Below are 27,180 nucleotides of genomic sequence, written 5' to 3'. Positions count from 1 at the left end.
TTTCTTTTGCTGGAAACACTTTTTTAATAAATTGAAATTCATGATACTTAAAATGTAAACACATTTTCTTGTGTATGCTGCTGTTCTGTATAGAATTTTTTTCAAATCTGTAGCATTGGTGGGATGTCAGTTCCATCAAACTGTTCCAGTAAGATTAACAAAAAAATGAATTTCTATGCAATTACGCTATCTCTAGATACAAACTGACTTTTACATTTGCAGAATGTGCAGCCATATTTAGCTTTACATTTTCTTAAAGGACTTGGAGATCTGGAAATATATAATGCTGTTTGGTATTTAGTAATAGAATGTTTTAGGTTAGCAGCTCTGAAAGCCTGAAAATATAAGCTTTTCTGTATGCATGCTGCATAGGTGCCTTTCAGCATCTTTAAAAACTTTTAAATTCTGTAATGATTCAGTTCCAGTTTTCATTGACCCTTACTTGCCCTTCTAAATCAGTGGAAAGATTCTAGATGAGTGGAAAGAGAAGGAAATCTAAGAACCGATGGTGATGATTAGAGTCAGATGCTTACCTGACAGGAACTTGACTAGTAACTCATTTTGCATATTTAAATTGGTTTAGTACTTAAATTGATTAGCAGTTTGTCTTTAATTTTTTTATTGTTAGGAGGTTATTGGGATGCTCTTCTTTTAAGCCTAAGGGACCATTATTCACTAAAAACATTCAGAAAGGAGGCAACTCTAAATTGCTAAGGGGAAAACAGGTATTTTTGTACAGAGGCAAACTAGAGTCAGTCAAAGTTGTCAGAGTTCATTTAGGTAATGTAGCTTCTTTTCCGTAATATTTTAGTAATAAATGGGGAAAAAGCCACCTTAGAAACCCCAACATTTTCTCAGAAACGTCAACGCACTCTAGACATGCTGATCCGCTCTTTATACCAAGACCTGATGCCTGATCTACACAAGGTAAATGTAAGTCAGAAGTCTCTGCATCCCTCACATGTGCTCTCCAGTTCTCACTAGTAGATTCAATGTTCTGTTGCTTTAAAAGACTGTAATACTAATGAACACTGAATTGCATACACTAGGCTAAATACCAAGTGTCATATAACTTCTTTTACTGTTATATGAAAGCTGCAGTCCTTTCTGGATAGGACTCTTCATGCATTTGTTTAAACCAGGTGTGAGAAGAAGCATAACAATGTCATGCTTTGTCCAGCAAGGGAATAGGAAATTTTAGCTCTGCAAATACAGGTATTAGTCTTGTCATCATAAAAACTGCACTCACTCGTTCCACTATGTGTAAATTTGGATTATTTTTACCATTGGGTAACAATGAGATAATTTCATTTTAGATGATGAAGAGATTCTTAAGGTGATTCTTAACTAACTAAAAAGTAGTTCAATACTTCTAAAATTAGTGAGGTGCTATTTTTCTCCCACTGTTTATTTCTCTTAGCTAAATAGATCTATTTAAACTGTTTTGTCTATATATTCATGTCTGCGGTCTTTGTTATGATTGTATAGAACATGACAGTGATAAACTATGACGAGTTGGAAGGTAAAGCGCTCAAGGATTGGAATAGTTGCAGTTTCTGTTCTCTGAGAAGCTATACAGATAGATTCATTGCTACAGGAAAATATCCAAAAAAAGACAGAAAATTTAAATGATACCACATCAAGTTAACTCAGATTAAAAGATTATGAAAACTTTTGGTTCAGTATAAAAAAGAAACATTTTCTGTTTTAGAACATGCTCAATAGAAGGTCCTTCAGCGATGTGCTACCAGAGTCCCCAAAATCAACACGGAAAAAAGAGGAAGCTCGGCAAGCAGAGTTTGTCCGACTTGGTCAGGTAGGATCAATTTAGGAGGTATGCACCTATGTTTACAAAGACTGCGTCACCCCTTTTGTTAGAATTTGATCAATTTGCAGAGTTATGTCAGGACTTAATGCAGTTCTCTGTGGTCAGAAATAGTTTTGTAGTATTGCATTATTTTAAGAGATGTTAAAGTAAAATACAAATAAAAGTATTTCTAACACCTGAGGTACACAGCACAATTACAGATATTTATAAAATACATATGCTAAAGGGAGGTTGGAAAAATCACACTTTAGAATCAAACGTAAAAGGTCTTTCCCTGCTTCGTGCAGCAGATGCTTTCTGCCTTCAAGCAGAAGAGTGCTCTGTCTTTTTCCATGCTTTGAAGAAACATAATCTTTCATGGATTTCCTCTATATGTATTATTAAGATTTAATTTCTTAGAAATTATTTACCCTGTTTCAGCCAGGAACAAGTTTTGACAGTTTTTTCTGCTAAATCAGAGGTTGCCATACATCTTTGAACATACCAGTCCCTGACTTCAGTCTTCTATGGACTTACTGACATTTTGATTCAGTGAGGAGTAAAACTTCCTGATGATTTAGATAGTCTGGTTTGATCTGGCAGTTCACTGCAGCAGAAGAAAAGACAGTGTCTATGCTCATCAGTTCCCCTGACCCTTCCCACTTGTCTCTTCTTGATCCTGGACTAGTGACATGGTTCTGCTGCTTACCACCTCTTTTCTGAGATGATTTAACTCAGCAAGAGTTAACAGAGCAGGCAACTAAAACAGAAAAAAAATGAAACAAAACAAACACACCATCAAAAAACACAAGCCTCCTTCCTTCCCTTCCATTTTTTTAATTTGAGTTAGTAAGCTAAAGAGTGGAAGAGTCGAAATCACAGAATCGTCTAGGTTGGAAAAGACCTTGAAGATCATCCAGTCCAACCATTAACCTAACATTGACGGTTCTCAACTACAGCATATCCCTAAGCGCTGAGTCGACCCTACTCTTAAACACCTCCAGGGATGGGGACTCCACCACCTCCCTGGGCAGCCCATTCCAACACCTAACAACCCCTTCTGTAAAGAAATGCTTCCTAATATCTAGTCTAAACCTCCCCTGGCGCAACTTGAGCCCATTACCTCTTGTCCTATCGCTTATTACTTGGTTAGAGACTCATCCCCAGTTCTCTGCAACCTCCTAAACTGAGAAGTTCCAGATCCTGTTAGAGAATAGAGCCAGGTGGTTGAGAGATGGTGTAAAAGAATCTTGGGGCTGCTAAAGCTTGCATTAGCAGGGCTGGAAAGTACTCCTCTATGTTTTGCCCACCCTTTCCCCAACCACCTTGAAATAGCTATTCATTCTAGGCGGGTGTTTAAAAAAAAAAAAAAGAGTGAATGTGTTTGTAATATTCAGACAGAAGTAACAAACAATTTATTCCCCAAGTTTACTAATTACTTTACAGAAGTTAAAGAAAAACGTGGTTGTTGGAAGTATAGAAACCTATAAGCTTGATCCGCTCCACCTCTCCCAAGTTAAATGCCGATAAGATACTCACATAACAAATGGAGTTGGGACCCATTTCTTAAACAAGACTTCCATCCCTGGCATGGGCTTCATTGAAGGGAAACCTAATATGTGGGCTAAAAATTCATAGATACCCATTTGTGTTTTTCTTGGAGGTTCTTTTCACTTTTAAATCTTTCTCTTCCCTAAAAGAACTTTCTTCTAAGCTACAAACTAAGTTACAAACTCTGTGAATGTGTCTGTCCCTTAGTTATAGTCCGTTGAGTTTTTAGATAAACAAAACTCACTGATGACTGGTTCAACAGTGTATTTAAATCATTTATTCATCATCAGGGTGATCTCTATTGACTGGTGGGATGAAATGGAAATGTTAATGAATTTCGTGCATCTCTGTAAGCTGACAGCCATGCTTAATGCAAAGGTGCAGATCGTACATACAGCTGATTACTGCCACTTCAGAGACCACATATGATGGTAGGCAAACTTTAGGGCAGCAAAATTGGTTTAGGTAATTTCTAAACTTTGCATTAAAGAATGCTGTAGCAATTCCATGTGTCATCACTTTATAGGAACGCTGCTGTAAGGATTACCAATGAAGGTATGTAGGGTGCCTTAAACAGAGTTATTGTGTATCTAACTGAAACTAGGTTTATACAGTATTTCTCTGGAGTTCTCAGCCCTTACAGAATCAGCTTCTAGTTACTTCTAGTTGAAGAATTTGTGATATTGTGACTGTGTGTCCTTGGCAGCCCTGGCAATATGTACATATATAGTTTGACTTAGTGGTCTGTTATGAATTTTTGCAAGTGAAAGGCCAGCTTGTGTAATTGATAAAAAAATCCTCAATCCAGCTACCTTATAGAATGAATTGTGTAGATGACTAGCTTGTATGGTTTGAGGTGGAGGCTTTGTTATTATGTTTGATACTTCTTTTCTGATTTTGAGTTTCCATTTAAAAAACAAACACACACCCCCACCCCACCCCCAAAAAATATAAAATAAAATCCCTAACCAACATATGTTTTGGCTGAGAAGATATCTAGCAGCCCTCTAGTGATTCATGCAGACTTTGTTCGGGATATACAGAACTCTGCTTCTTTCCTAATTACTTAAAATGTCATAGGAATTCCAAACTGGAATTACTCTGTAGTCCTAAATTGTCCTTGCTTTATAGTCTTTAGCTTGAGTATTGCTGACAAAAACTCTATTTAAATAAGGCATCTGTTTGTATTAGGCATTGAAATTGAAAACCACTGTGAAAGGGGATACCACAGCTAACTTGTCAACCACAAGCTTTTGTAAAAAGGAGGTGAGTGAACCCGTCTGTCTGAGGAGAGTTGTGAAAAAATTATACACTGTTGAGTATGGCATTGCATGTCAGTTCTGCATACTGTTTATTTACTTTTATAATCAGATGCTGTAGCAGCAAAGATTAAATGCATAGTGTTAAAGTGACTCTGCAGCTGATATCAAATTAATAAAGGATGAGCCTGGAGGCAGAAGCACTTCTCAAGTCAAAGCAAGTGTGGATATTTTTATATCTGAGAATATTTGATGAAAATGCATTTTCTGGATGCAATCATCTTTTATTTTAACTTCTGCATCAAGTTTAAAACAAAAATCAGTTGTGTTTTTATTTTCTGTAATATCAGATTTTGTTCAAGGGCATTAGGGAGTGAAAGATGCAAACTGCACTCTTCTGCATGCATCTTACATACAGAAGCTTCAGAAGTGCTTCTAGAATTCGAGAGACCTCAGCTAACACTTACATTGAGGGAGAAGGGGCAGACTCTGGGAGGTAAGTACAGAGAACACGTCACAAAAGAACAATTTGGCAGAAAGGCAGTTTTAACTTGTACTGTATACTAGTAAACATCACAAACTGAGCCATAGAATGTAAGCAAATTGCATATACATGGTGATACATACATTTTAAGTCTGTAGGGTTTTTTTAAATAAAATACATATTGAGTATTTCCAGGGTTGCAATGAGTATCAGCTGCTTATGTTTTAATTCAGGTGTTTCAGAAATGTGTCTTACACTTACTAGTCTCCAATCACAATTAATATGGAGAGGAAAAAAAAGAAAATTAACTAAATTTCGATATTTAAAAAGTAAACTGTTTGGAAATGTATCCTGCCAGAAGCATTTACATGTTATTACTTACCATTGTCCATCACATTCTGTGTCTGTATGATCTGTATTTCTTAGTGTACTTAATATATACCCCATGTGTTACTTCATAGCCTTGGGAATCCCAGTCTTTCTGCAGTAATTTTCCTCATGAGGTTGTCTGCGCAGATTCTTGGGGCCAGTCCTTGCTGGTTTCTACAGATGCTGGCATCTTGTTAATAGATGGTTAGTAAATGATCCAGTGTTTTTGTGTCAATTTTTATGTATCTGACCATTTTCTTGAAAATGTATGTTCATAAGGTCTGTTCAGGTGTTGGTAGGTCTTCACCTACAGGGATAGTTGCCAATCCAAGTATTATTACATTTATGCAACCTAGTTGCAAAGATTCTCTCTGCATCAGAATCAAGCCATATTGGGGAGCCAGTGTTAATGCAGATTTCTGAATGTTTTGTTATTTCAGATGTTGTTTTCTTGACCATCTGAAAAGACTTGTGAAGTCACAACCAAGCTCAAGAAGTGTTTAAATGGCTTATCTGGATTTCTTAGCCCTTGATGATAGTGTGAAGCCAAAGGCTCATGCGGTGGTGAAAGCTTGCTTCTTCCATAGCAATGATATTACTAGTTTGATTTTCTGTGTGCCACATAATGCCAGCAGGATTGAGGGAATGAAGTTAGTTCTCGGTGATAATTCCCAAACTTTCCAAAGGAAGGTCCTGTTTAGGCTTCAGTTGCATAATCTGATCTATGGCAATGATAAAACTGTCCCATGATGAAGCATTGGCTATGATGCTGTGGTATACATAGTAGCTTTGTGCAGCTTTTTTCATTTTCTTAAGAAAAACCCAAGGCTTTTATTACAAGAAAGAAATAGGTCAAAACCAGCACTTAGCGAATTTTAGCAGGATTTTGAATAAATATGTGTGTTTCTTTTTCAGATGGTCAACCATCAGTGCAAGTATTTGATAAAACTCTCCAAATAAAGCAGATGCATGTGTTGGAAGCTCTGGATCTTTTGATTGCCCGAACAGACAAAGGTAGGAGAGATTCCTGTTCTTTGATTCTCATATGAATGTAGCTGGTGCTGGGTATGTATGTCTCATAAGGCAATGGTGTCTATCAGTGGCAAGCGTATTAGATGCCTCATTCAGAATAAGGGAGCACATACTGCAGCTGCTGTTATGTTCTAAAAGGCTGGGGGAGGACAGAAATCCCTAAATGCTCATTCATGCTGATTCAGCCACTGTTGGAACTCAACAATCCTTGGAAATCTCCTTGACTGAATTATATGTTTATTTAGTTGCTCAAAAATTTGGGGGAAATTACTTAACGCTGTCACTGTTTTACCAAATGTGTCTTATTGGTATTTGTTAACTGTCACCACATCCTAGTGCTATAGAATGTACTTTCTTGAAAGTTCCGGTATAAAAGAACTTAAATGTTGTTTGGACTGACAGTGTTTCCTTTTTAGCCCCATTTGGAAGCATTAAATGTGCATAAAATGTGCACTTTTTCAATGAGGTCCTTTTTACCCAGTAGTCTGTGATTGAATTTCACAAAGTGAACATACACAAAGCAAAACCAGGATCTTTATGTGTAACACAGAGAAAAGAATTACAAATATGATCATTTTATTGGTTTTTACCACACTATGTCTGTTTGCTCAGTATTGGCTGAAGTTACATTTACCTAAACTTAGCGTAAAACATGGTCCCTTTTGTATCATTGTGAGTTGCCCAGTTTGGCTACACCTGATGAAATTTACCCTGGGACCTTACAGAACTGGCTCAAACTACCTGTGAGCCATCCGCAGTTCTCTCTCACGACACCTGGAGGGTCGGTGACATTTCTGAAGATCTGGAAAGGGTAGTTGTATCTGAAGGTTAGTTTGTGAAGCTTCTAGAAAAGATGATTACAGTTAATTGCCAAGACATTGTACTGTTTGGTTAAACCTGAAGAGAGAGATGTAAGCTGGCGTTTTGAGCTAACAGAACAAGGTATTACTGGCATCAATTCATGACACTTCAAACGTAGTCTGATAAAGTCTTACTTGTGTAAAAAATTGCAGAGATTTTTAATCCTTGATACCAATGCTTTCTGAAGCATTTAGGAGAAAGTTCTTTAATACTTGCTAGAATTCTGGCTTCCTATTTTGTATTTGCATACCATATTGAAATTAAGTTCTGGGATGGAAGAAAAATCATACTTGCCTTTCATTTTCAGATTACACCTCAGCAGCAAGAATGAGAAAAATAATGAGCTAGATGAGCAAAAGCATGCTCATACTGGGCTCATAAACTGGGTTCAAAAACTTTTGTGGGTTTTTAGGATAAAATGTTATATACGACAAGGTTAACTTTTTAAACTTAACTATCAGCAAGAGCTTATTCAGGTCAACATTCCAAGAGAAGACGTTGAAGAAGGCACCAATACAGCAGGTATCGATGACAGCAGCACAAATTGCTTTGGTAGCAATGGCCTCTGTTCTAATGCAGACACAGTTAAATCTTAATACTACAGTGGGGTTGTTGGGGACATCTGCTGGTTAAATTTATCCTAGTAATGAGAGGCAAAGCACAAAAATGTATCCGTTTTGTCCTCCAAAACCCGTATTTTTTTGTTCTAGCTTCATTTTGTAAAATGACACAAGGGTGAGGGGGGATGAGGAAGAGCTGCTTTACTTGGAAGAATCAAGTCTGTATGAGGTTAAATAAAACTAAACAATCTTGGATGACAGTCACTTTTATAGGCAGCCACAGATAAATCTAACACTACAGTGGGGTTGTTTGGAACACCTGCAAAAGAACTAGCATTGTGAAGGAGGAGTGATGCTGGTCAAAGAGCCAGAGCTATTTTAAACAACAAGGAGAGGTGAAGAGTTATGTCTGCTGAAAGGCAGGCTTAGTGTCAACCCGTGGGGAGCACATCTCATGGCCTGTGGGGATTTAAACCCCAATTCCTTTTTAAAAGCATATCAAACTAATTTCAGTGAAGGTAGTGATCACTGTTCTGCCTTCACAGTGAAGTGCCTGCCCAGGAAAGATGTTGTTATATGTGTTATTCTTTGCTGCACACACAGAGCATCTTCACAGAGGTAAATATGGCATGTTTAATGGAAGCATAAAAGGTCTTCCAAAGTTTGGCGTAACCTCCAAAAACAACAGTGCTTAATTTAGGTGGTAATACTTGCTCTCCCCTGTGCCTGTTTACAACCATTTCTTGATCTGAAGAATGCAGACATTCAGATGGGCCAGAAAAAGTTCTTGAGTTTTGCTGTGGGAACGCAGCTGTAGCGCTTTGGAATTGTCTGCATCACCAAGAATGTTTGTAAAATATCTAGATGAAATAGTAGCTCAGGTACTAACACTGAACATTACAATTATCACTGGAGGAGCAACTACTTAATCAGAGGCAGAATCTAGGAGAAAACAGTAATAAAAGTAGAATAAACTTTTTTCAGTCTTGAATGGCTGCACTAAAAATCATCTCTGATCTCAGTACAAGTGATGGTAGTCGTAAGAATTTCTGCTGATTCCAGATCAGGAAAGACAGCCTTCCTTCAGGTTGTGTCAATAGCTGCTTTAGCTTAGAATCAAAGTTGGTAGAAATGGAAGTGCATTATTTTAAGGTGTTTGGTCATGTGTAGGTTTTTATTTATGTGATGATGTTTGAAAACACTCACATGCAGCACCAAGAATTGTGCAGTAGTGGTGAACATGCAAACAGTGGGTGAACATGCAAATCCTTGATTACATTTCTCATTTCATAGCATTAAAATATTCCATGAATTTGAGAGCCACTCTTTACTCCCTTCCTAAATAAAGATGCCACAAACTTGTTAGGGATTTTAGATTGACAAAACTGATCATTAAGTTGCTAGGCAGCAACCACAGCCATCCAGTTTTGGGTGTGGGATTATAATTTGCACTTTCCAGGAGTTGGCAACAAGCTGTGAGACTTCCTGAGCAGATATCACATAATCATATCCAGTTAATGCAGAAATTGATGACAGGGCTACTACTCAGTTAATAGAAAACTCTCATGATACAGTGTTCACCAAGTGTTGTATTTCTAATACTGACTCTGCTTTATGCCTTTTCTGAAATGAAATCAGAGCCTCCTATATGTTTTTCTGTTGATTTCCCTAGTCCTGTGGGATGCTATCAAAAGTCACTCTTGTTTACTGAGAAAATTTTGGATTACATATTGTTGCAGAGGCCCGTTCAGTTGCCTCCACAGCTATCTAGCTGAGATTTCAGATGGTCATCACTAGCTAGGCCCAAAATTATTGCATCTAGCATGGAAGGTGATAGCTGGTCAAGTGTCATGGGCAAAGGTGGTTTCAGAGAAGTTGAAGAGATTCTCAGATAGAGTGGGAAATACCTTATAGGCAGCCTTACTCATCAAAAGGAGAAAGGCTTTAGAAAAGAGCAGCCTAGTATTACCTGGTCTTAAAGCGTGGACTAATTGACTCGCCGTAAATCTACAGCATAGTTGATCTTTTGGAAACTTGTCTGACATTACAAACATAAGATGTGCATTTTCTATGTCTTGATGGTTGTCTGACTAATAAGATTTGTCCCTACCAGAGAAAACTATATTTATGATCTTTGCTTGTTTGAGGAATTTGCCAGATTCTGATGCCAGATTCTTCAGGTTGTTATATTTGGAATAACTGACTGAACACCAAAGGCAGGACTAAGTCCAAAGAGAGGCTGAATCAGTGAGAGCAGTAGCACTGTCCTTGAACATTTGACTTAGCTCATGTTTTTTGGCCTTCCCTCCAAAAGGCTGTGAATGTTGCTTGCCATTCTTCTTCCGTGAACTCCTTCATGGAAGTGCAAATTCTTGTGTGCGCACATTCTTGAAAAGAGAGGGATTGCATATATTTTATTTTCTTTTTGTCAGTGATGACAGTAAGAATTTGCTCTCTGAGTCAAACTACTCAATGTTTCAAATTGTGGAAGACTTAAGGAAGTGTTGCATCTTGTCTTCTCTTACACTTGCTTGCAAAAAGAAGGTTATGCAGGGGCCAGATGTCCTGATTCATGTTGCTGTTCTCTCAGAATTGAAGGCAGCACCCATGCTTTTGCTTTTGCCTTTCTGGTGGGATCCACACCAAGTATATATTAAGAAAGCATGCTTAATTTTTCCAGTCATACCAGCTAGTCTAGTAAAAGAGTCCGCCTTTGTCAGAAAATCTTGCCTTGCTTACATTTTAAGAAACTTGGTTTCTTAGATAAGAAACTACTCTTAAGTTGCTTATTTCCTAACTGCAGGTAGTAGTGTATCATTTATTTATTTGTTTTAAATGTACAGGTTGTAGATTCCACTCATATCTGTCTTTGTGGGAAACAGATTTAGCCATGGATGTAAACACTATTATTTTTGCAGTTGAAATATGCCTTGAACCTAACTTGCCTACCTTTGAAGAACTGTTAAGCAAAACCAGTCTCCATCCTAGAGGGTTTCAAACTCCATTATGGATCCAGTTATCAGCTGCTCAGCCAGATGGTTCCAGCTTTTAAAATTAACCCTTTTTCCTCTTGCCCTGTAGTTTATATCTATTATAGTTTTGCTATCTTGTGAAATTTTGTATATTTCACTGTTTTGAAGCTCTTATATCAGTCTTTGCTGCAGCACCACCTGATGGGAAACTCAGCTACAGAACTGAAGGGGTTGGTTACTAGAATTGTAAAGCCTAGAGAGTTCATAAGCAGTCTTGTATGATGTTGTGGCTCATCCACAGAGAAGCAGTATGCTTTATCTTTGCTCTGTTTGTTAGGTACTGCTTCTCTTTGGAAGTATTAATTTCAAACTACCACCATATTTTTTTAACTTTTTGTTTCCCGGCTCTCTTCATCCTTCAGGAAAAGACTCTCGTCTCCTTGTCTTCAGACTCAGTGCTGTCCAAAAAGATATAGAAACAAAGCAAATGATAAGAAGCAAATATGACTGCAGAGAAAATAAACTGGAGAGAACAAAAGGTGATTTTTTTATCCTGTGTTAAAAACATCCACTGTTGTATGATACCTGTAGTTGCCAGGAGCTGATTAGCTCCCTTGAGGCAGTTTTCAGGTGTTCACCTTTTAGTTTTTTATCTGGACATTCAATTCAAACTTTATTAAGCTTATATGTGGAAATAAGTTTGGTATAGTCCAGCATGACATTTTAGAACTTTGTAAAAATACCATGTTACTTGGCATTCACTGCTGATGAAAAGCTCTAGAGAAAAATAGATATGTTGCTTTCAGGATTGAGAGGTATGAGAAGAATTATGTGGGGATGTGAGACTGAAATAAAGGGCATTTTAAGGTGGAGGAACACTGGCAAATCTCCATTAAATAGCAGTGCTTAGATTAGTTTGGGTGTTACTGATAATTTTAGTAGACGTAAACATTTTCTGGTCTTCAGAAGCAAGCTGCTTTGGAAAGCTGGAACCTGCAGAGTAGTGAAAATCCGTGTATTTAGTCTTTATTTGCAAAAGGAGTAAGGGGAAAATTAGGTTTCAAAAGAGTCATAGCCTTTTGTCTTTTTCTAGAAGTTAATGTTATCCTATTGGGAGGTTAGTAATTCTGTGTTGCTGAGTCATGCATCAGAGCCCCATTGTACTAATCATCATAGAAATACAGAAGGAAAAAAGCAGACACTACCTCAGGCACTTACAATCTAGAGCATTATTTCCTCAGGCTGCCATTTGTATGCCATTAATACTCACCATGGCAGTGAACTGAGGATTGTTGTGGCTATTCGGAACAAACTACTTCTCATCACAAAGAAATATAATCCACGCAACAGTTTAACCAGCAGCTCTCTGCTATCATCATCTGAATCTCCAGTAGAGGAGTTCCAATACATCCGGGTATGTGTAATCTAATCACTAAACACCTTAACAGACTGGGTGGCACTCAGCTGTTGGGGGGGGAGAGTCAAAGAGCATGCATTTTTATCCTCCTGAACCTCCAGACAAATAAAAGTGAGAAGCCCTATGATGGAGTTCCATCATATATATGCCAAAGAAATTTTTTAGATTTTTTTTTTAATTAAGTTTCTGCTTGTTCTTTATCATGTTTCTGGGCTTAGAGCACATCCGTTTAAATTCATGGAGTATCTGCAGCACGCACAGTAGGAGCTTGAAAAAGAGAATAATTCTATTATTTACATTATAGGAAATATGCCTTTCTGACCCTCCAGTGGTTATGACACTGGTGGATGGACCTACTGGAGACAGTGACAATATGATCTGTGTAGCGTATCGGCATCAGTTTGATTTAATTAATGAGAGTACTGGGGAGCCCTATAGATTGCATCACGTTGAAACAAACAAGGTAAGTTTTCATCATTGAAACTATTTTCTTGCAAAACCACACTGAACATAATTTCTTGCAGACTCAGTGCATCCTGTCCTGACCTCCTGGGAGTGTAATGTATAGAGATCCTCATGTCTCTTACCTTTCACTTCTGTAACCTCTGCTTTAGGACACTCTGAGATATTTGTTCCTTTTGGGATACATGATAATAATCACTCCCAAGAAAGGTAGGTACAAGGTATGACATGTTAGGAAAGAGCCTGTGTTTCAGGCTCTGGAATACTGCTGTCAGCATAAATTAATTTTTCTCCTTTCTTAGACAATAGTTTGCTTTTTGCTTTGGCTTTGTGGTCTCAGTGTTTTATTGTTTAAGAAATTGCAGCAAAATAACTTCAGTTGTTGGCCACCAGTATCTCATTCAGATTTTCCTGTTTGCATGTACTAAGGCTAAAATATTTACACATAGCTTTTAATTCTATTTAAGAAACTGCTGCGCAGTCAACTAGTAAATTAACTGAATCTTTCTAACTAGGATATAGGGTTGGGATTTAAGCAAATTCCCTGATCTTCGAAAGAGAACTTTGGTATTTCCTACTGCCGGGAAGATAATGATCTTCAGCATCTCTGAAAATCAGATAATTTTAATTGTTTCTAAATAGGAATGTGGATGTATAGCTTTAGACAGAAAACAAAAAAAGATTTTGCACAGTTAATCTTTTTGTTGTTGTTAACTGACTCTTTTCCTCATAACAAGATAAGGGACTACTCTTTTCATTTTATGGTTCTTGTTGATAGGTTATTTTCTTTTTAAATCGTCTGTATTTTTATTCAGATCTGATGATGAAGAGGTTTTGTACTCCTAGCATGGGTGATACAGTGTAAGCTTCACAGCACTGGAAATCTGTCTTAATCTGGATGAGGAGGAACTACAAGTAAAGAATGGGGATGGAGAAGTACACCACCATCCCCCCACCACCCCACCCTGTTCCTCTTCTCCCCAGGAATCCTTATTTCCTTGAGAACACAAACAAAGCAGACAATTAATATGAACTGAGCCAGTGATTTTTGTGATGTTGAAATGGGACACCAAATTATTTCCATGGGTAACAGAGCAGAAATGGCATTCAGTCACTTCAAAGGATAGGTCAAAATGCGTTTGGTATAAACATATAAACTTCAAGGTCTGTTTAACAGTTCTTGACTTATACAGTAATCTTAAATCAAGAGGTGAACATCTAGCTTATTGTAAAAAGGAAAGTCAAAGAACTGCTGTTCATGGAATCAGTTTCCAACCCCTCTCCATGCCCAAGTAGTAAATGTTGTGGTCTGGGAAGCATTTATATAATGTAATCTTACATATTTCATTAATAAGGTCTCATTTCCTGAACAGATACCCTACTTTTTATGGCTGTTCTGGGTCTTTTAATCTAACTGTAGAAGACAAATAACAGAGTTGAAATATAAGAATTTACATAACCTAAGCTATGTAAAAAATACTGTGGATTATCCAGCACTGGTTCTCAGTTTCTAAATTCAGCCTATTCAGTAATCCTTAAGTACATCCCTATTGACCTCTGTAAACGTTAGTGGTTTTAAACCAGTAATTGGTGCATCTGATCTTTCTGTTAGTCATGATGTGCAATGGAGCTTTTTGGATTTCACTTTCTGAAAAGAATTGTTATCTTTAGCATATCATGTTGATTCACAGCTGTCCTGAAATCACCCCATTTCCCAAAATTCGTATTGCCAAATAAGTTATGTAAGTTTTTATTGCTTTATACTGTGGATGTGGTATTGAATATTCAGTACTGTACAGAAAAATTACTTTTTCTTCTTCTTTTTTCCTTTGTTCGGTAGTTGTGCACAACCCCAACTGATTGTATTACTTGTTAGTCAGAACCTGCTTGTAATTACCTCAGTATCCTCTGCTTGTTCATTGCCCTTTCCCATTATCATTGCAGGTTAATTTTGTTGCAGCTATTGATGTATATGAAGATGGTGAAGCTGGTCTCCTGTTGTGTTATAATTGTAAGTATTTAGGGAAGACCAGAAATGGTAATACCTCGATCTGCATATGTAATTCTTTTTTCATTGGAGTCTAGATCCATATTTTAAAATAAATTTCAGTGTTTCATGGAAAGTTTTTCAATATATGTTCTTTTGAATTTAAATGCATATTAGAGAGACTAGAAATTGAAGTATTATTTTATTGCAGGGTATGTTGAATTTAGACATACTAGCTGTTAGGTTTTAATTTCAGGTATATAGGTGTGTATCTATATATTTATAGATGTTACCACCTTGCAAAAATCCTGTTTCTTCAGATCTAGCTCATTCTTTAGGTAGTTACACACTTACTAGGTGTTTTCAAGACATGTACAATTTAGCATTCCACCCCTTTTTCCTCTGTGTGCTGTCCCATTCTGTCTTTGTGCTTTTTCTTCTGCCTACCTCTTGGCACTGTTGCATTATTTCATTGTAATTCTCTCAATCTCCTTTTGTAAAATGGCCTTGGATATAACACACATATGCTCTTCTCTGCAGTACACAGGTACTTATTCTTCCGATCCTCATGAAAATAGAAGCTCTTAGCATGAAGCAGCCTTTATGAGGCAATGCTGAAGGACAAGGCACAGCTTTCTCTGTTGCAGAAGGCATGTCCTGTTTGCCTCTTCAAAGTGAACATTGATGGAGACAGGGTAAATACACCTATGTTCAGCACTGGCTATCAGATTGGTACCACAGAGCAAGTTTCAAGTGTTCAAAACTATGTCTTTCTACGCTCTGTGAGGCCTTATTGATTCTGGTAGCTTGCTAAGTGAACCTGGGTCTGGTTCACTTAGCACTGGTTCAGAACTAAAAAGCTATCTGACAGAGCATAATGAATTCCCACCTGTATGCCTGCACAGAATCAGTTCCCCTTGCTGAGCCAAAGCTAACACACTTAGCTGATCTTATAGTTACAGTAAAGGTGCTGCACAGGCTTGCATCAACTTGAATTCCTATTTCTAGGACAGTGTCACAGGGAAACCTGCATTTGTTCTTTAGAGAGTTTTATAATTCTGAAAATATCATCATAGAACAAATATAAAACCACAGGATTTGGCAGTGTCCTAAGACTGTATTTAGAAAAAGGTCTGTAATACATTTCTGGATATAAACCTTGATTCAGTCTAAGGACATCAATTATCTCAATTAAGGAAGAAAATAGAATTTTGCCTAAAAAAGAGAAAAGATATTGGTAGCAGCATGTATTTGAGGGGGTCTTACATGTTTACCTGGAGCCCTCAGTACATTCATATGAGCTTGGCAAGAAAAAAAGATTATTACAATTGATTTTCATCTTTAAGCTTTTTTTTGTTTGCTGATGTGAATTCTCAAGTCCTGAAATTTAATAGATGTTTGATCATCACTAGTGCATGTGTTTAAAGAAAAATCTATTGGTAGTGGAAGGTTAAATTCCCATTATCTAGATCTGTCAAATTAAAAATTCAAAATTGCATTGCCAGTAAGAATCTGTATAAGCCAGCATTCATGTCTGACTCATGAAAAGACTGTTAATTAATTTCAGAATCAGTGGACTTACAGCAGCTAAGAAGTAGGTTCACAAGTTATATGATTAATGAAGTCTTTGTGTCTGTAATATCCCGTGTGTCTAACAGTCTTGAAAGAACGTAAACTGTGCTAGCATATGGCTCTTGAAGAGCAGAGGGGTACAGTTCTGCTGACACTGCTTTTTGAATTTTTCTTGCCTATTCCTCTATCCATAGACAAGGTAAGGAACTGATAACTGTTGAAATGGAGTAATGCTTACTTTGTGAAATATGACAACTAATTAAAATATAGGTCTTTTATTTTGATCTTTCAAATGCTGTGTTCACAGAGGAAGCACGTTTCCCTTATCAGTTTAGATATAGAGGGACTTCCTACAGAAATGCTTGATTATGTATATAATGCCCACATTTCTGCAAAATCTGCCTATGAAGTTGGTGTTTGTCGCTTGTAGTGTAAGGTGATGGATGCTTCTTTTTTCTGTTTTTGTTACAGATGTTTGCCAGTACAGAAAGGTGTATCCTTTCAATGGAGGTTCTCCACTGATCCAGCCATCAGCTTATGACTTCCACTTCAGCTGGAATCAAGTTCCTTATGCTGTTGGTAAGAAAATACCTCTTCTACTAGATGGCTGTTTTTTTCATTACTATTTATACTTGCACTTGGCTGTAAGTGGAATTACAGTATGTGTGCTAGGAATAAGCATGTTACATTCATGATGCCACTTTAGTTAAGTTTCTGCATATGATAATTTTATAAAGTGGAGCCTTAGTGCCAAGTTCTTCCTTTGCTGAACTTTTTTCCTTGTTTTCTGTTTTTCATTTTCCATTCAGTCTACATTCTGCCAGGCATGGAGAGTGAAGTTTTCTTCAGGCTTGATGTAGCTCAGTGTCCATCAGTATGTTAGACAACCCTTTTCATAGGAAAGGGAGATGCCAGAAGAGGTCAGATACTCAAAAACGTTTTTCATGGAGCATCCAAGAAACATTTACATTAACCATTTTTCCTTGCCAAGTAATTTTTGTTTCATTGCAGTCTGTGCTTTCCCTTATATCCTTGCCTTCACTACTGATTCCATTGAGATCCGATTAGTGGTGAATGGGAACTTAGTCCACACAGCAGTTGTGCCTGAGCTTCAACTTGTAGCATCAAGGGTAAGACACAGGAAAATCATGTTTGACTACTTCTGTGATATGTTGGGATCTAATTCACATAAAAAGTTGCTGCAGCCAAAAACCAAACACACCAAAACTGAAACATGTGGTACTTAATTGGTGGTAACTGTTCATCTCTGTGCTCTTAGCTTGTATCAAGTACAAAAAGAATCAGAATTGATCTCACTGTCCTTTATTGATCACAGTAATGAAGATCTGAGATGATTGACTGCTTATGGGGCAAATGCTATCCTCAACATCACAGATGTTCCTTCTACTTACAGTGGGATAAGCTTTCCATGACCAACCCTAGTTGACTTAGCAGCAATACAGCAATAGTGGCAATAGAACATAGTGGACGAACATTTGAGCTCTTACTCAGAAGATGGTTAAGAAATTCTCGCTGTACTAATGTTGAGTTATTTGTCATTTCAGTCAGATATTTATTTTAAAGCTACTGCTGCAGTAAGTGGATCATCTGACAGCAGCTCTAAGGAAATGAGTTCAAGGAGTTCTCCTCAAACACCGACAGCTGATGAAATGCCAGAATGTCCTCTTTCTTCTTTAGAAGGTAACATGGTTTCCAGGCAGCTTGAATAACAATCTCTGATCATTCCAACAGCTGTCACATCTCAGTGCAGCTGATCTTTAGTAAGATGAAATTGATCAGGTAAAAGATTTTGAGTTCCTAGCTGAGAGTCTGGAGGATAGAGATTTTCTATTTACCCACAGATATGAAGCACCCGGCTGAGCTTTTGCCCCATAGTATCTTCTGAATGCATGGTAGCACTGTTTTGAAGAAATCCTTTCTTAGGAGGAGAGGAAATAAGCTTCAGTAGCTTTGTAATATGGCCAAGATTAATAATGCAAAAATAGGTATAAAATCATGGGAAAACTTGAGATATCACATACATCATTCCTTTCATTTAAAAAAAGCTAAACTACTACTGGATGCTTAAAGCTCTTTTGCGATCCAAAAGTAAGAAGTTCTAGCCTCAAAAGAGATTGCCTGGTCAATTTAGTGTAACATGATCTGTGAACAGTCTATAGGGGGACAAGGGAAATGGAGAAACAAGGGAACATCAACTAGATAAAGCAAGATAGATGTATATCTTCCTCACTTAAATCTGCTGCTGCACTGTTGGCAGAAGGGGAAAGGAGAAAGGAATCATAATTTCAGTTCTTACAAGGCAGTGCTATTTGATAGTAAGTTGTGGGGTTTTTTTCTAGGAATTAGCAAAACATTTAGTATTTTATGTCACCTAAGAAGAGAAGCCATAATTTAAACCACTTGGGATCCAGGCTCCAATATACTTGCAACATATTAAAATACATGGGGAATATTGCACAGTGCAGTGTCACGGTGTAATAGTCAGAATACCAGCCTCAGGGACACGTAAATTTACTTCCTGGTTCCACTGCTGATTCATCACATCACCAAGAGTCAATCTTTTTCCCTCTAAGTCAAATTGCAAGTCTCCACAAGGTGGTTGTATTTCTTCCTCCTCCTTAGCCTATTTGTATTGAAAGATCTCTGGGGCAAGAAGGGTCTTTGTTATTTGGATTAAAAAGCACCCAGCGCAACGAGTATAACTTTTCTGTATAACTTTTTGTTTGGAAGTATTAAGAACTGATTTTGCTGTGAAAGTGTAGCATTCTTTTTTTTTCCCTTCTGTGTTTCAGGTGAAGTTCCATGCAAAAACCTGTACAAAATTCCTCTCAGTAATCTGGTTGGGCGAAGCATTGAACGACCTTTGAAGTCACCTTTGGCTCCCAAGGTCATCACTACTACAACATCCAGTGGCATTGCTTCTCTTCCGGTTACTCACTCGCTATCCTTATCTCGTATGGAAATTAAAGAAATTGCAAGCAGAACACGCAAAGAATTGCTGGGTAAACTCTCCTTATTCTTCAGTGTACATATCAATTGCCAAGTATATAATTTCTAATCTTTGGACCATCACAGTCAGATTTGTAACATGCAACCAGTATTCATAAATAAGTAGTATAAACAAACAAATAAAACTCTGAGAAAACATTATTTGCAAATAGTCTAGCCAGCGTCTGATCACATACAAGGTGACCATATTCTAAGCCAGGCAGAAGCTATTTAGTTAACAATGGAAACCAGCAACAAGATGCCTTAGCGATTTCGTGAATGCTTTATTTTCTGTTGAGAGTGTTAAGTCTTTTATTCCTTTATTGAGGCCTCTTGGATGAGCCTATACCCAAGACAGAAAGTGCACAGAAGCAAAAAAAGGTTCCTCGAAGACAGTCAGACCCCAAGCAGGGAGCAGTAAGATCAACTAGTAGTGACAGGTAAATATACTGGCTTTAGAAAAGAACCTAACTTAGATTGTAAATGTTTTCAGAATTGATTGTTCATGCTTATCTCAGTTGGCATGGGGCTGACTGAGACCCTTGTATACCAATGTGGATTCGATGCTAATGTATTTGTTGAAGTACCTGAATACTATAAGTACTGAAATAGTTACACTTTTGCTAAAGACATGTTAATGAGCAAAGCAAGACTAAATAGAATTCTGTGGGGACCTGCTGCCATTGACCCTGTTGCTAGGATTTGGACTGCTAAATCTGCACTGTGCAGACTTGCTTGCTGTTTTCTTCGTAGGCTTTTGTGTTGCTATTTCCAGAATAAATTTTGCAAAGAAACACCATAGCATTTGTCTGTTTGGCTCTGCTTACCTGACCCTGCTGCCATTCTCTTGTTTGCACTGTTTTCATAACCGATATTTATGTAGAGTAGCAGCAGAATTCAGCCAAGATAAAATAGACGGAGATTAACAAAACATCTGCTGCAATGTAAAGCCATATTTGATTTATTTTGCTATTTGGAAATTATTTGGATGAGCGGCTTCATTGACATTGCCTTTTGATGATTTTCAGTTGAGTAAAACAGAGAAACACACTTTTAATGGTCTGTCTCTGTCTTTAGGATAACTTGATTGAATCTAGAAATAGCCATTGATCCTACTTGCCCTGATCTGTGTATTTTTTTAGTAACTTTTGTTTTCCTCTTTGCAGGATAATCTCAAGCTCTTTTGAAAGCTATTCTGAAGGACGTCATCTTTCCACTAGTTCAGATCCCGATACTTTATCAAACAGGGAGGAGAGCTCACCATCTAGCTATCCATTTCAGCCAATTTCTTTATATGATGAAGACATCATTGACTTGAAGTGAAGACAGTCTTAAAACCTTTCTTCCTTACTTCACATTTTCTTACAACTCTGTGAGCTCTATGGGAATGTCACAAACACTGCTTCTAGTGGTAAAATGTGGCGGAAGTATTGGTGATTAATCTTTATAGAACCCATGTTGTTCTGGCTATCTCAGCCTGATTTGGTGATGCTTATATCTTTGACATAGGTATGTTTTCTTTTCTCAGTTAATAAACCATTACTTTTTGTGCCATTCTAACAGTAGGTAATCAATGAGAGATTTAGGCTGAAATAAGAAGTAATACTTGTTCTGAGCTTCTTCTAATTTGAAGTACCTGAATGACATGAGTTGTTTTACAACAGTGTGTGTTATGTGGGAAGAGGAATTTTATAACATAAATCACTCATTTTGATTTTTCAGTCTTTAAAAAAACCAAACCAAACCAAACCAAACAACAACAAGAACAAAAAAGGCTTGCAGGCAAGGTCTTTCCAAACAGTGCAGTCAGTCCTTGAAATGACGCAGCTGTGGTATGTTCACTGAAGAATCAAGGATATTCTATAAAGATCAGGTAAGATATGAAGATGCTGCTTTCTTTGCTCTGGCCTGTCCATGCACATTTTCTAGAGAAACTTGAAAACTGTTTTTGCATTAAGAATCCTTGAGCAGAGGGACTTTTTATAGAAAACACAAACTTTCAAAATATTCCTTAAGAATTGGAAGTAAAAAAAACAACCAACCAACCAAAAACCCACCCAACTGTATTTCTTAATCTACTGGAAAACTACAGATTTTCCTGTTACAAGCAGAAGAGCCAACCCCTGGTTTTCTTTCTGACTACACAGATTCCTATGCAGGCATAAGCATTAGCTGCTGTCTGCTCTAGCACCAACAGTATAAGTCATTATTCCCGATAATCATATTTTTCTAACTGGATTCAGACTGAAGTGTCACTGCTAAGAAGCTAATTTTCTATGATGAAATAGTCATCTTAGATCTTTTGTTATGTTAAAGGACAGGGTTTCATGTTTAAAGCTTGATTATTTTTTTAACCCCTTCCTCTATGCCAAAAATCAATTTTAAACTATTTTGAAAGGGTTTTGTTCAGGGTTTTTTTGTTTGCTTTTTTTTTTTTCTTTTTCATTAAAGTGTGATGCTTCCAGGCTTTTTATCCATGAAGATTTTAGCTTTATTAGCAAGTATTTCTTGTTCTATATGTAGAATACTTCCATATCTTTGATTTTATGTCATAATAGCACTCATGTTATGATTTCACTTTCTCCAGGCATGACCATCTGGAGATATGTGCCTTTTGCTACAGTCTTTCTGAATGTAAAACTGTTTTTGCAAAGTATTTTTTGCCCAGTTTATTGTATATAATGGCTTAATTGCTCCACCTAAGAAAATATGCCAGACCTTATCTGAAAGGATCATTTCTTATGCTCAACTGGAGTGGGCAGTCAAGGAATGAAGCAATATTTTCAACAGCAGTTAATCTAGGAGCAGAAGTAGTATTAACCAGTGGCTACTGTTATTTCAGTATTTTTGCACCCATAGATGTGTGGGGTGAACCTTAATAAGCATCTAAAAGGAAGTGCCAGCTCAAAGTCTTTGCAAGAGCTTGTAATTCTTTTTGAGAATATTATTTCCAGAGACTGTGTTAATTTACCCTGTTTTATTCATCTGGGCAGCTAAGGTTTTTTAAAAAAAAAAAAAAATTCAATCTGAAAGTATCACGTGGTGCTTGTTCTCCTGGAAATTGTAAACGCTTCTGTGGACTTACCAAACCCGCTTTAGGGAACACTGCGTGCACTTACATATTTTTAGAAAGCAAAAGCATCACCTTTCTCCATAAGCATATTTCTTGATGTAATATTTAATTCCTGTTACATGGGTGTTTTTGAAGAGTCTACCAGTCTCTTGCAAAACTGGAGCTTTAGTTAAAATACAACTTTGACTGGAAACTTTGCTTTGCACTGTTAAGGTATCAGATTTTAAATATATTGCAGAAGTTCATCTGTGCTATTCTAGCACGATTTAACATGACTACACCATAGTACAATAGCAGTTGAAGCAATATATGGAGATTTAAAAATTTGTTTTGAAGAACCTGAACACATATTTAGGTTTCCTGAAAGACCAGCCTTAGAGATGGAGTACTAGGAAGATGAAGAAGAATGAGGAAAGCTTGACAGAAAGCTTGACCACTGGTTATGATGGTAGTGAGGATGCATGTAGATGTGGCATGTGCATCGTAACCGAGACATGATTATAGAAAGAGGGCCCATAAAGCAAGAGTTACTTTCTTTAACCAGAACCACAGTATTGCCATAAAGTTAAGAGTGTGTGTGTGTGTGTGTGTGTGTGTATGAGAACCTTTGAATGTCATAATCACAGCATTGATGACATCTAGCAAATACTAACAAACAGCAAAAGGACTGTAAGGAGTACATATTAAATTTGATTGCTTAAGCTAGACAAAACCAGATCAGATTAGCTTCATGGTATTTATCTGGAACAGGATGTTGGTATAGTTTGAAGAGGGAAACCCAGCAACTGCCCTCCCCACCACCACATCCCACCTAAATTTTATGCTCTAGCTTGAATAATGAGTCAGGCGCAAGCTGTTACAGAGGTCACAATGGGAACTACCAGACCTAACAGACTATTATTCATATAGGACAGGAAGGATCTGCACTGTGGAAAAAAATTACCTGTCTTCATTCCTAATGTATGCAGTAAGTGCCTTAACAAGGCTGCCACTTCTTGAGTTTTTGCTTCTGTAATTCTTGCATGTCTTGCAGGGATGTAGGGATACTATTAGACCTAGCAAAATAAGTTGGGAGGGATCAGGCAACATTAGTTTGGTTTATATGACACCTAGAGATGGTAGCTGAGGCTTTAGGGTCATGTATATGTAGTTTACTACCTACTTACTATGGGAGACCAGCCCAGAGTATAGGTAGAAATCGGAGAACATGGTAATAATGTTCCAATTTTGTTTGACATAAGCCACGAGAACCAAATTCTGTGAAGGCCTTTATCACATTTATTGTATCAAAAGACAAAATATCACACAATAATGTGAAATTGCTGGCACAGCTGGACAAATATCCACTGTACAAGGATGTGGTTTCTGTGGGCTCTTTAACAGTCTCATCAAACCGTGATGAGTTACCTGCCTCTTAGTGTGCTGAGTTGGCATCCTCTGAACTAGCTTCTAGCCATTGTGTCTCTCAAAATATTCTTAGATCCATACCATTCAGCCTGCTAATTAAAATCAAAACAAAAGAAAACTGGTGGTATTGATATGTAAGTTCTTGTGCATCATTTATAAAGGGCAAGATTTTTGTAAATCTATGCAACCTCTCGTACTTCAGACCAGTGTCAGATGACAAGGCCTGTTGGAAGGCTGCTGGGATGGACAGATACACTGTCCTTCGCTCCAGCCTCAGGGCCATGTTGTTTCCCCTCTGCTTTCCCAGCACGTGCCTGCGTCTACTCATTAAAACTTAGAAAGTAGTCTTGGGCACAAATTGCAGCCATGTCCACCCTAAGCAAAACCCTTCCTACTTCCACATCTTATGTTAAAGCTGCCTTTAGCCTGCATTCTTGGTGTTGGCTGACCATGGTTGAGAGAGAAGATAATCTTTGAATCTACAGCTATGTAAGATCAGTGGTGTTCTAATAGAGACGAATACTGAAAAATTTTGCTGCAGGTGGATGAAATTCTTTCTGTGAAGGAAAAATTGTTAACAACTTGAACACTTCCTATCAAGCTAAGCTCAACTGAAGGCCCATTCTGGACTCTTAGATAAGTTTCTGCAAGAAATGTTTTCTCTGCCAACATGCTGGATTTGTTGGAGGAGGCGGGGCTCTTAATCCCTTTTGGCTAATGGTATTGTCACCACTTCAGCACTGTGCCTTAGTCTGACTAAATTACAGGAATGTCATTTACTTTGGTGCAAGCATCAGACTGTACAGGCAGTTAATTTAGAATGTACTCAGGCCTCCTCACCAGCATGGGTAATGATGTATGGAATCACAGCATAGTTGAGGTTGGATCACTGCAGATCATCTAGTCCAGTACTCCCCCCATGCACCTCCATTCAAAACAGCCTTAATGACATGTTGTTGCATTTTTTGGCTGTTCAAAATGGGGATGCAACATTTAGAGCTACCCATCATCTTTGTCCTGCATCTGCATTACTGCTCTGAAGTGTGACTAGGACTCAAGAGCCCTGAGATGCATGAGCTACATTAATTCCTTCACACATGTGTAATATGCAGCTCTTAAGGCTGAGGCTTTGAAGACCCCTTCCCAAGGTCTGTAGAGTTTGGGCTTTAAGAACTGTTGCAGACAAAAAAATCATTTTTTGTCCAGCTTTTTCTTCTAGTGGCAATGCAATACACATAAATTTTATAAATGTTTGAAAGTAACAAAACACTTCCTTCTAAGGAGAGATAAAAAGACCCATATGCAATCTGAAAGGGTTAGGTGCTATTGGTGGTAGTGAGAGATCAGGACTCAGGCTGAATGGATGTACAGATACCTTCAAGTTGCCCGGTTTGTGAGGAACAAAGTAGGGCCTGTTCTGATCACAATCCTTTCCTGGTTTAGGACAGTTTGGTTTGGTTTGGTTTGGTTTCTTGGGGGTTTGGGGGTGGGGTGGTTTTGTTTGGGGTTTGGGTTTTTTGTTGGTTTTGGTTTTTGCAATGCATAACATACAGGATGCAAGTGGCACCCAGAAAGCAGGTTTGCTGTCTGCCTTCATGGGACTATTTCTATACATTTGCAAGCATTTGTAATTGACTGGTAGATTCAAGTTAAAAATATGTAATTTTAATACTAGGCCAGTCAACTGAATAAATGTAAATAGTTCTTAATAGGGCAGGGGACAGGTAGCACCCACATGAAGTCTAACACTATTACATAACTAGTTGCATATGGTCAAGGGTGCTGCTCCTGACATTTACTTTCTGCTGTTCTGTGTGTATTTGACCAAGCCATGGATTCAAGCTCATGCAGGTTTTCCTAAAGGTGTGGGTCTAACTTGTGCTTGCAGATGCAGCAGCTTTCCCAGAGCTGTTGGCTTAGTCTGCATTTGAGAGATAGAACCCTTTGGGTTTGGATTTGGTTTTTAATATATATACATATGTATGTATATACATATATATGCATATATATTTGTAACTTCTACCACAAGTTTTAAGGGATTAAAAGCCCTAAACATATAGAGGAATCTAAAGTAATGTGATCTTATGGGGGCAGGGGGAATCCCATCAGCAAGTGATAAGGTAGTCCAGAATCATTTTTGTTGCCTTCTGTGTATGGAAAGGAATACCATACTATTGTTATTATTAACAATTTGATGTCACAGTTCATATGCACAGTGCTTGCTAATTCTGTTGAAGCAGTATTTTCTCAGATAGACAGAATGAATTACACCCTGAGAACCTAATATTAACAATATGGGAAAGCTCAGAGGACAGTATGCAGCAAACATCTGTGCTTGCATGCAGGTTAGAAAGTATTTTCACTCTTAGTAGTTGAGCACAGCAACTTCAACAGCCTATATACTGCCTAACTGCTTCACTGTGCTGCTGACCTGCAACTGACTGACTCCTGTTTGCTACTGGAAATCACGATATTAGCACATGATTTGAAGAGAAAATCTAAAATATTATTTTCAGCATATTTATTTATAGCTCTATTAGGTATTTATCTGGTTGAATAGAAAATATTATGTCTCTAAAGGTTTATGCAAAAAGTGTTATCAGCCTGGAATATCAGTTTTAACTAAGTCTTTGAATGTTAGCAGACTGCTTTTGTAGTTTAATAACTGCGTATTGTTACGACTGTTGCTACATTTGTGATCAAAAATTCTATCTACCACTTGTCTTAAATGCTGATGTATTACCATTGGTTTTAATGTCATGTGATAGTGTGTATGGTTTGTGGTTCAGATGTGACATCCAAATAGAAACAGTCCTGTCACTCATAGCTGGAACTGTTTTAAGTGCCATTTATCACCTTTGTGAAGGACTAACAGATGATTTATTCCTTCATGTGTAATAAACCATAAATTTGACCTCCATTCTTTCTTTCACATATGCAGAACTAATGGCTTTTCCAAATTTGGTTCACCAGACAAGAAATTGAAGACAGGAGCAAGTACGCTATTGTAGACCGCTCTGGATCACTGTTTCCATTTGAGTTCTGTAGAAATTTTGTTTCAGAGATGTCATTCATTTAAGTGCTGTATCATACCTGTGAGATTGGTGTTTTGTGTCTTAAGCCTTACCCATCTTTGACAAAAACTATAATCCAGCATTGGTTTGTGGTTCCAGGTATCTTCTGGGCTTTTGGAGACCCCTTAAATTAAAACTACAAAAGATACAGTTTTTCTCCTTTTCTGCCTAAGAGTGTATCCTTGCTGTCTCCAAGACCTTGCAATTCCTTTTGAAAAAGCAGTGGTCTTTCTTGAATTCTAAAATACATTCTCCTAAGAGCTACAACCCTTCTTGTGATTTAA

General features: G+C 37.6%; 1 protein-coding gene across 12 annotated transcripts in view; it reads left to right on the top strand.

Annotated features, from left to right (window-relative positions):
• Nucleotides 1-27,049, top strand: part of GARNL3 (GTPase activating Rap/RanGAP domain like 3) — a 60,112-nt gene extending 33,063 nt beyond the window's left edge. For 6 of the 12 annotated variants that reach the window (XM_074846271.1, XM_074846274.1, XM_074846276.1 and 3 more), the window contains 15 exons: nt 812-933; nt 1,712-1,816; nt 4,550-4,624; nt 5,563-5,674; nt 6,386-6,484; nt 11,318-11,434; nt 12,137-12,309; nt 12,617-12,775; nt 14,719-14,785; nt 16,805-16,912; nt 17,345-17,463; nt 17,899-18,034; nt 19,147-19,356; nt 19,671-19,782; nt 20,509-20,904. In XM_074846271.1, coding sequence (XP_074702372.1) covers nt 812-933; nt 1,712-1,816; nt 4,550-4,624; nt 5,563-5,674; nt 6,386-6,484; nt 11,318-11,434; nt 12,137-12,309; nt 12,617-12,775; nt 14,719-14,785; nt 16,805-16,912; nt 17,345-17,463; nt 17,899-18,034; nt 19,147-19,356; nt 19,671-19,782; nt 20,509-20,665 — 1,871 coding nt within the window. In that variant the 3' untranslated portion in view covers nt 20,666-20,904. Of the gene's footprint in view, nt 1-811; nt 934-1,711; nt 1,817-4,549; nt 4,625-5,562; nt 5,675-6,385; nt 6,485-11,317; nt 11,435-12,136; nt 12,310-12,616; nt 12,776-14,718; nt 14,786-16,804; nt 16,913-17,344; nt 17,464-17,898; nt 18,035-19,146; nt 19,357-19,670; nt 19,783-20,508; nt 25,172-26,763 lie in introns of those variants that run through there. The other 6 variants (XM_074846280.1, XM_074846275.1, XM_074846272.1 and 3 more) reach the window with 4 other exon arrangements.
• The last annotated feature ends 131 nt before the right edge of the window (nt 27,050-27,180 follow it).

Source organism: Strix aluco, chromosome 20 (genome assembly GCF_031877795.1).
Source record: "Strix aluco isolate bStrAlu1 chromosome 20, bStrAlu1.hap1, whole genome shotgun sequence".
Taxonomy (NCBI): domain Eukaryota; kingdom Metazoa; phylum Chordata; class Aves; order Strigiformes; family Strigidae; genus Strix; species Strix aluco.
Note: the sequence above shows the minus strand (reverse complement) of the source record. Positions and strands in the feature narration are given on the sequence as shown.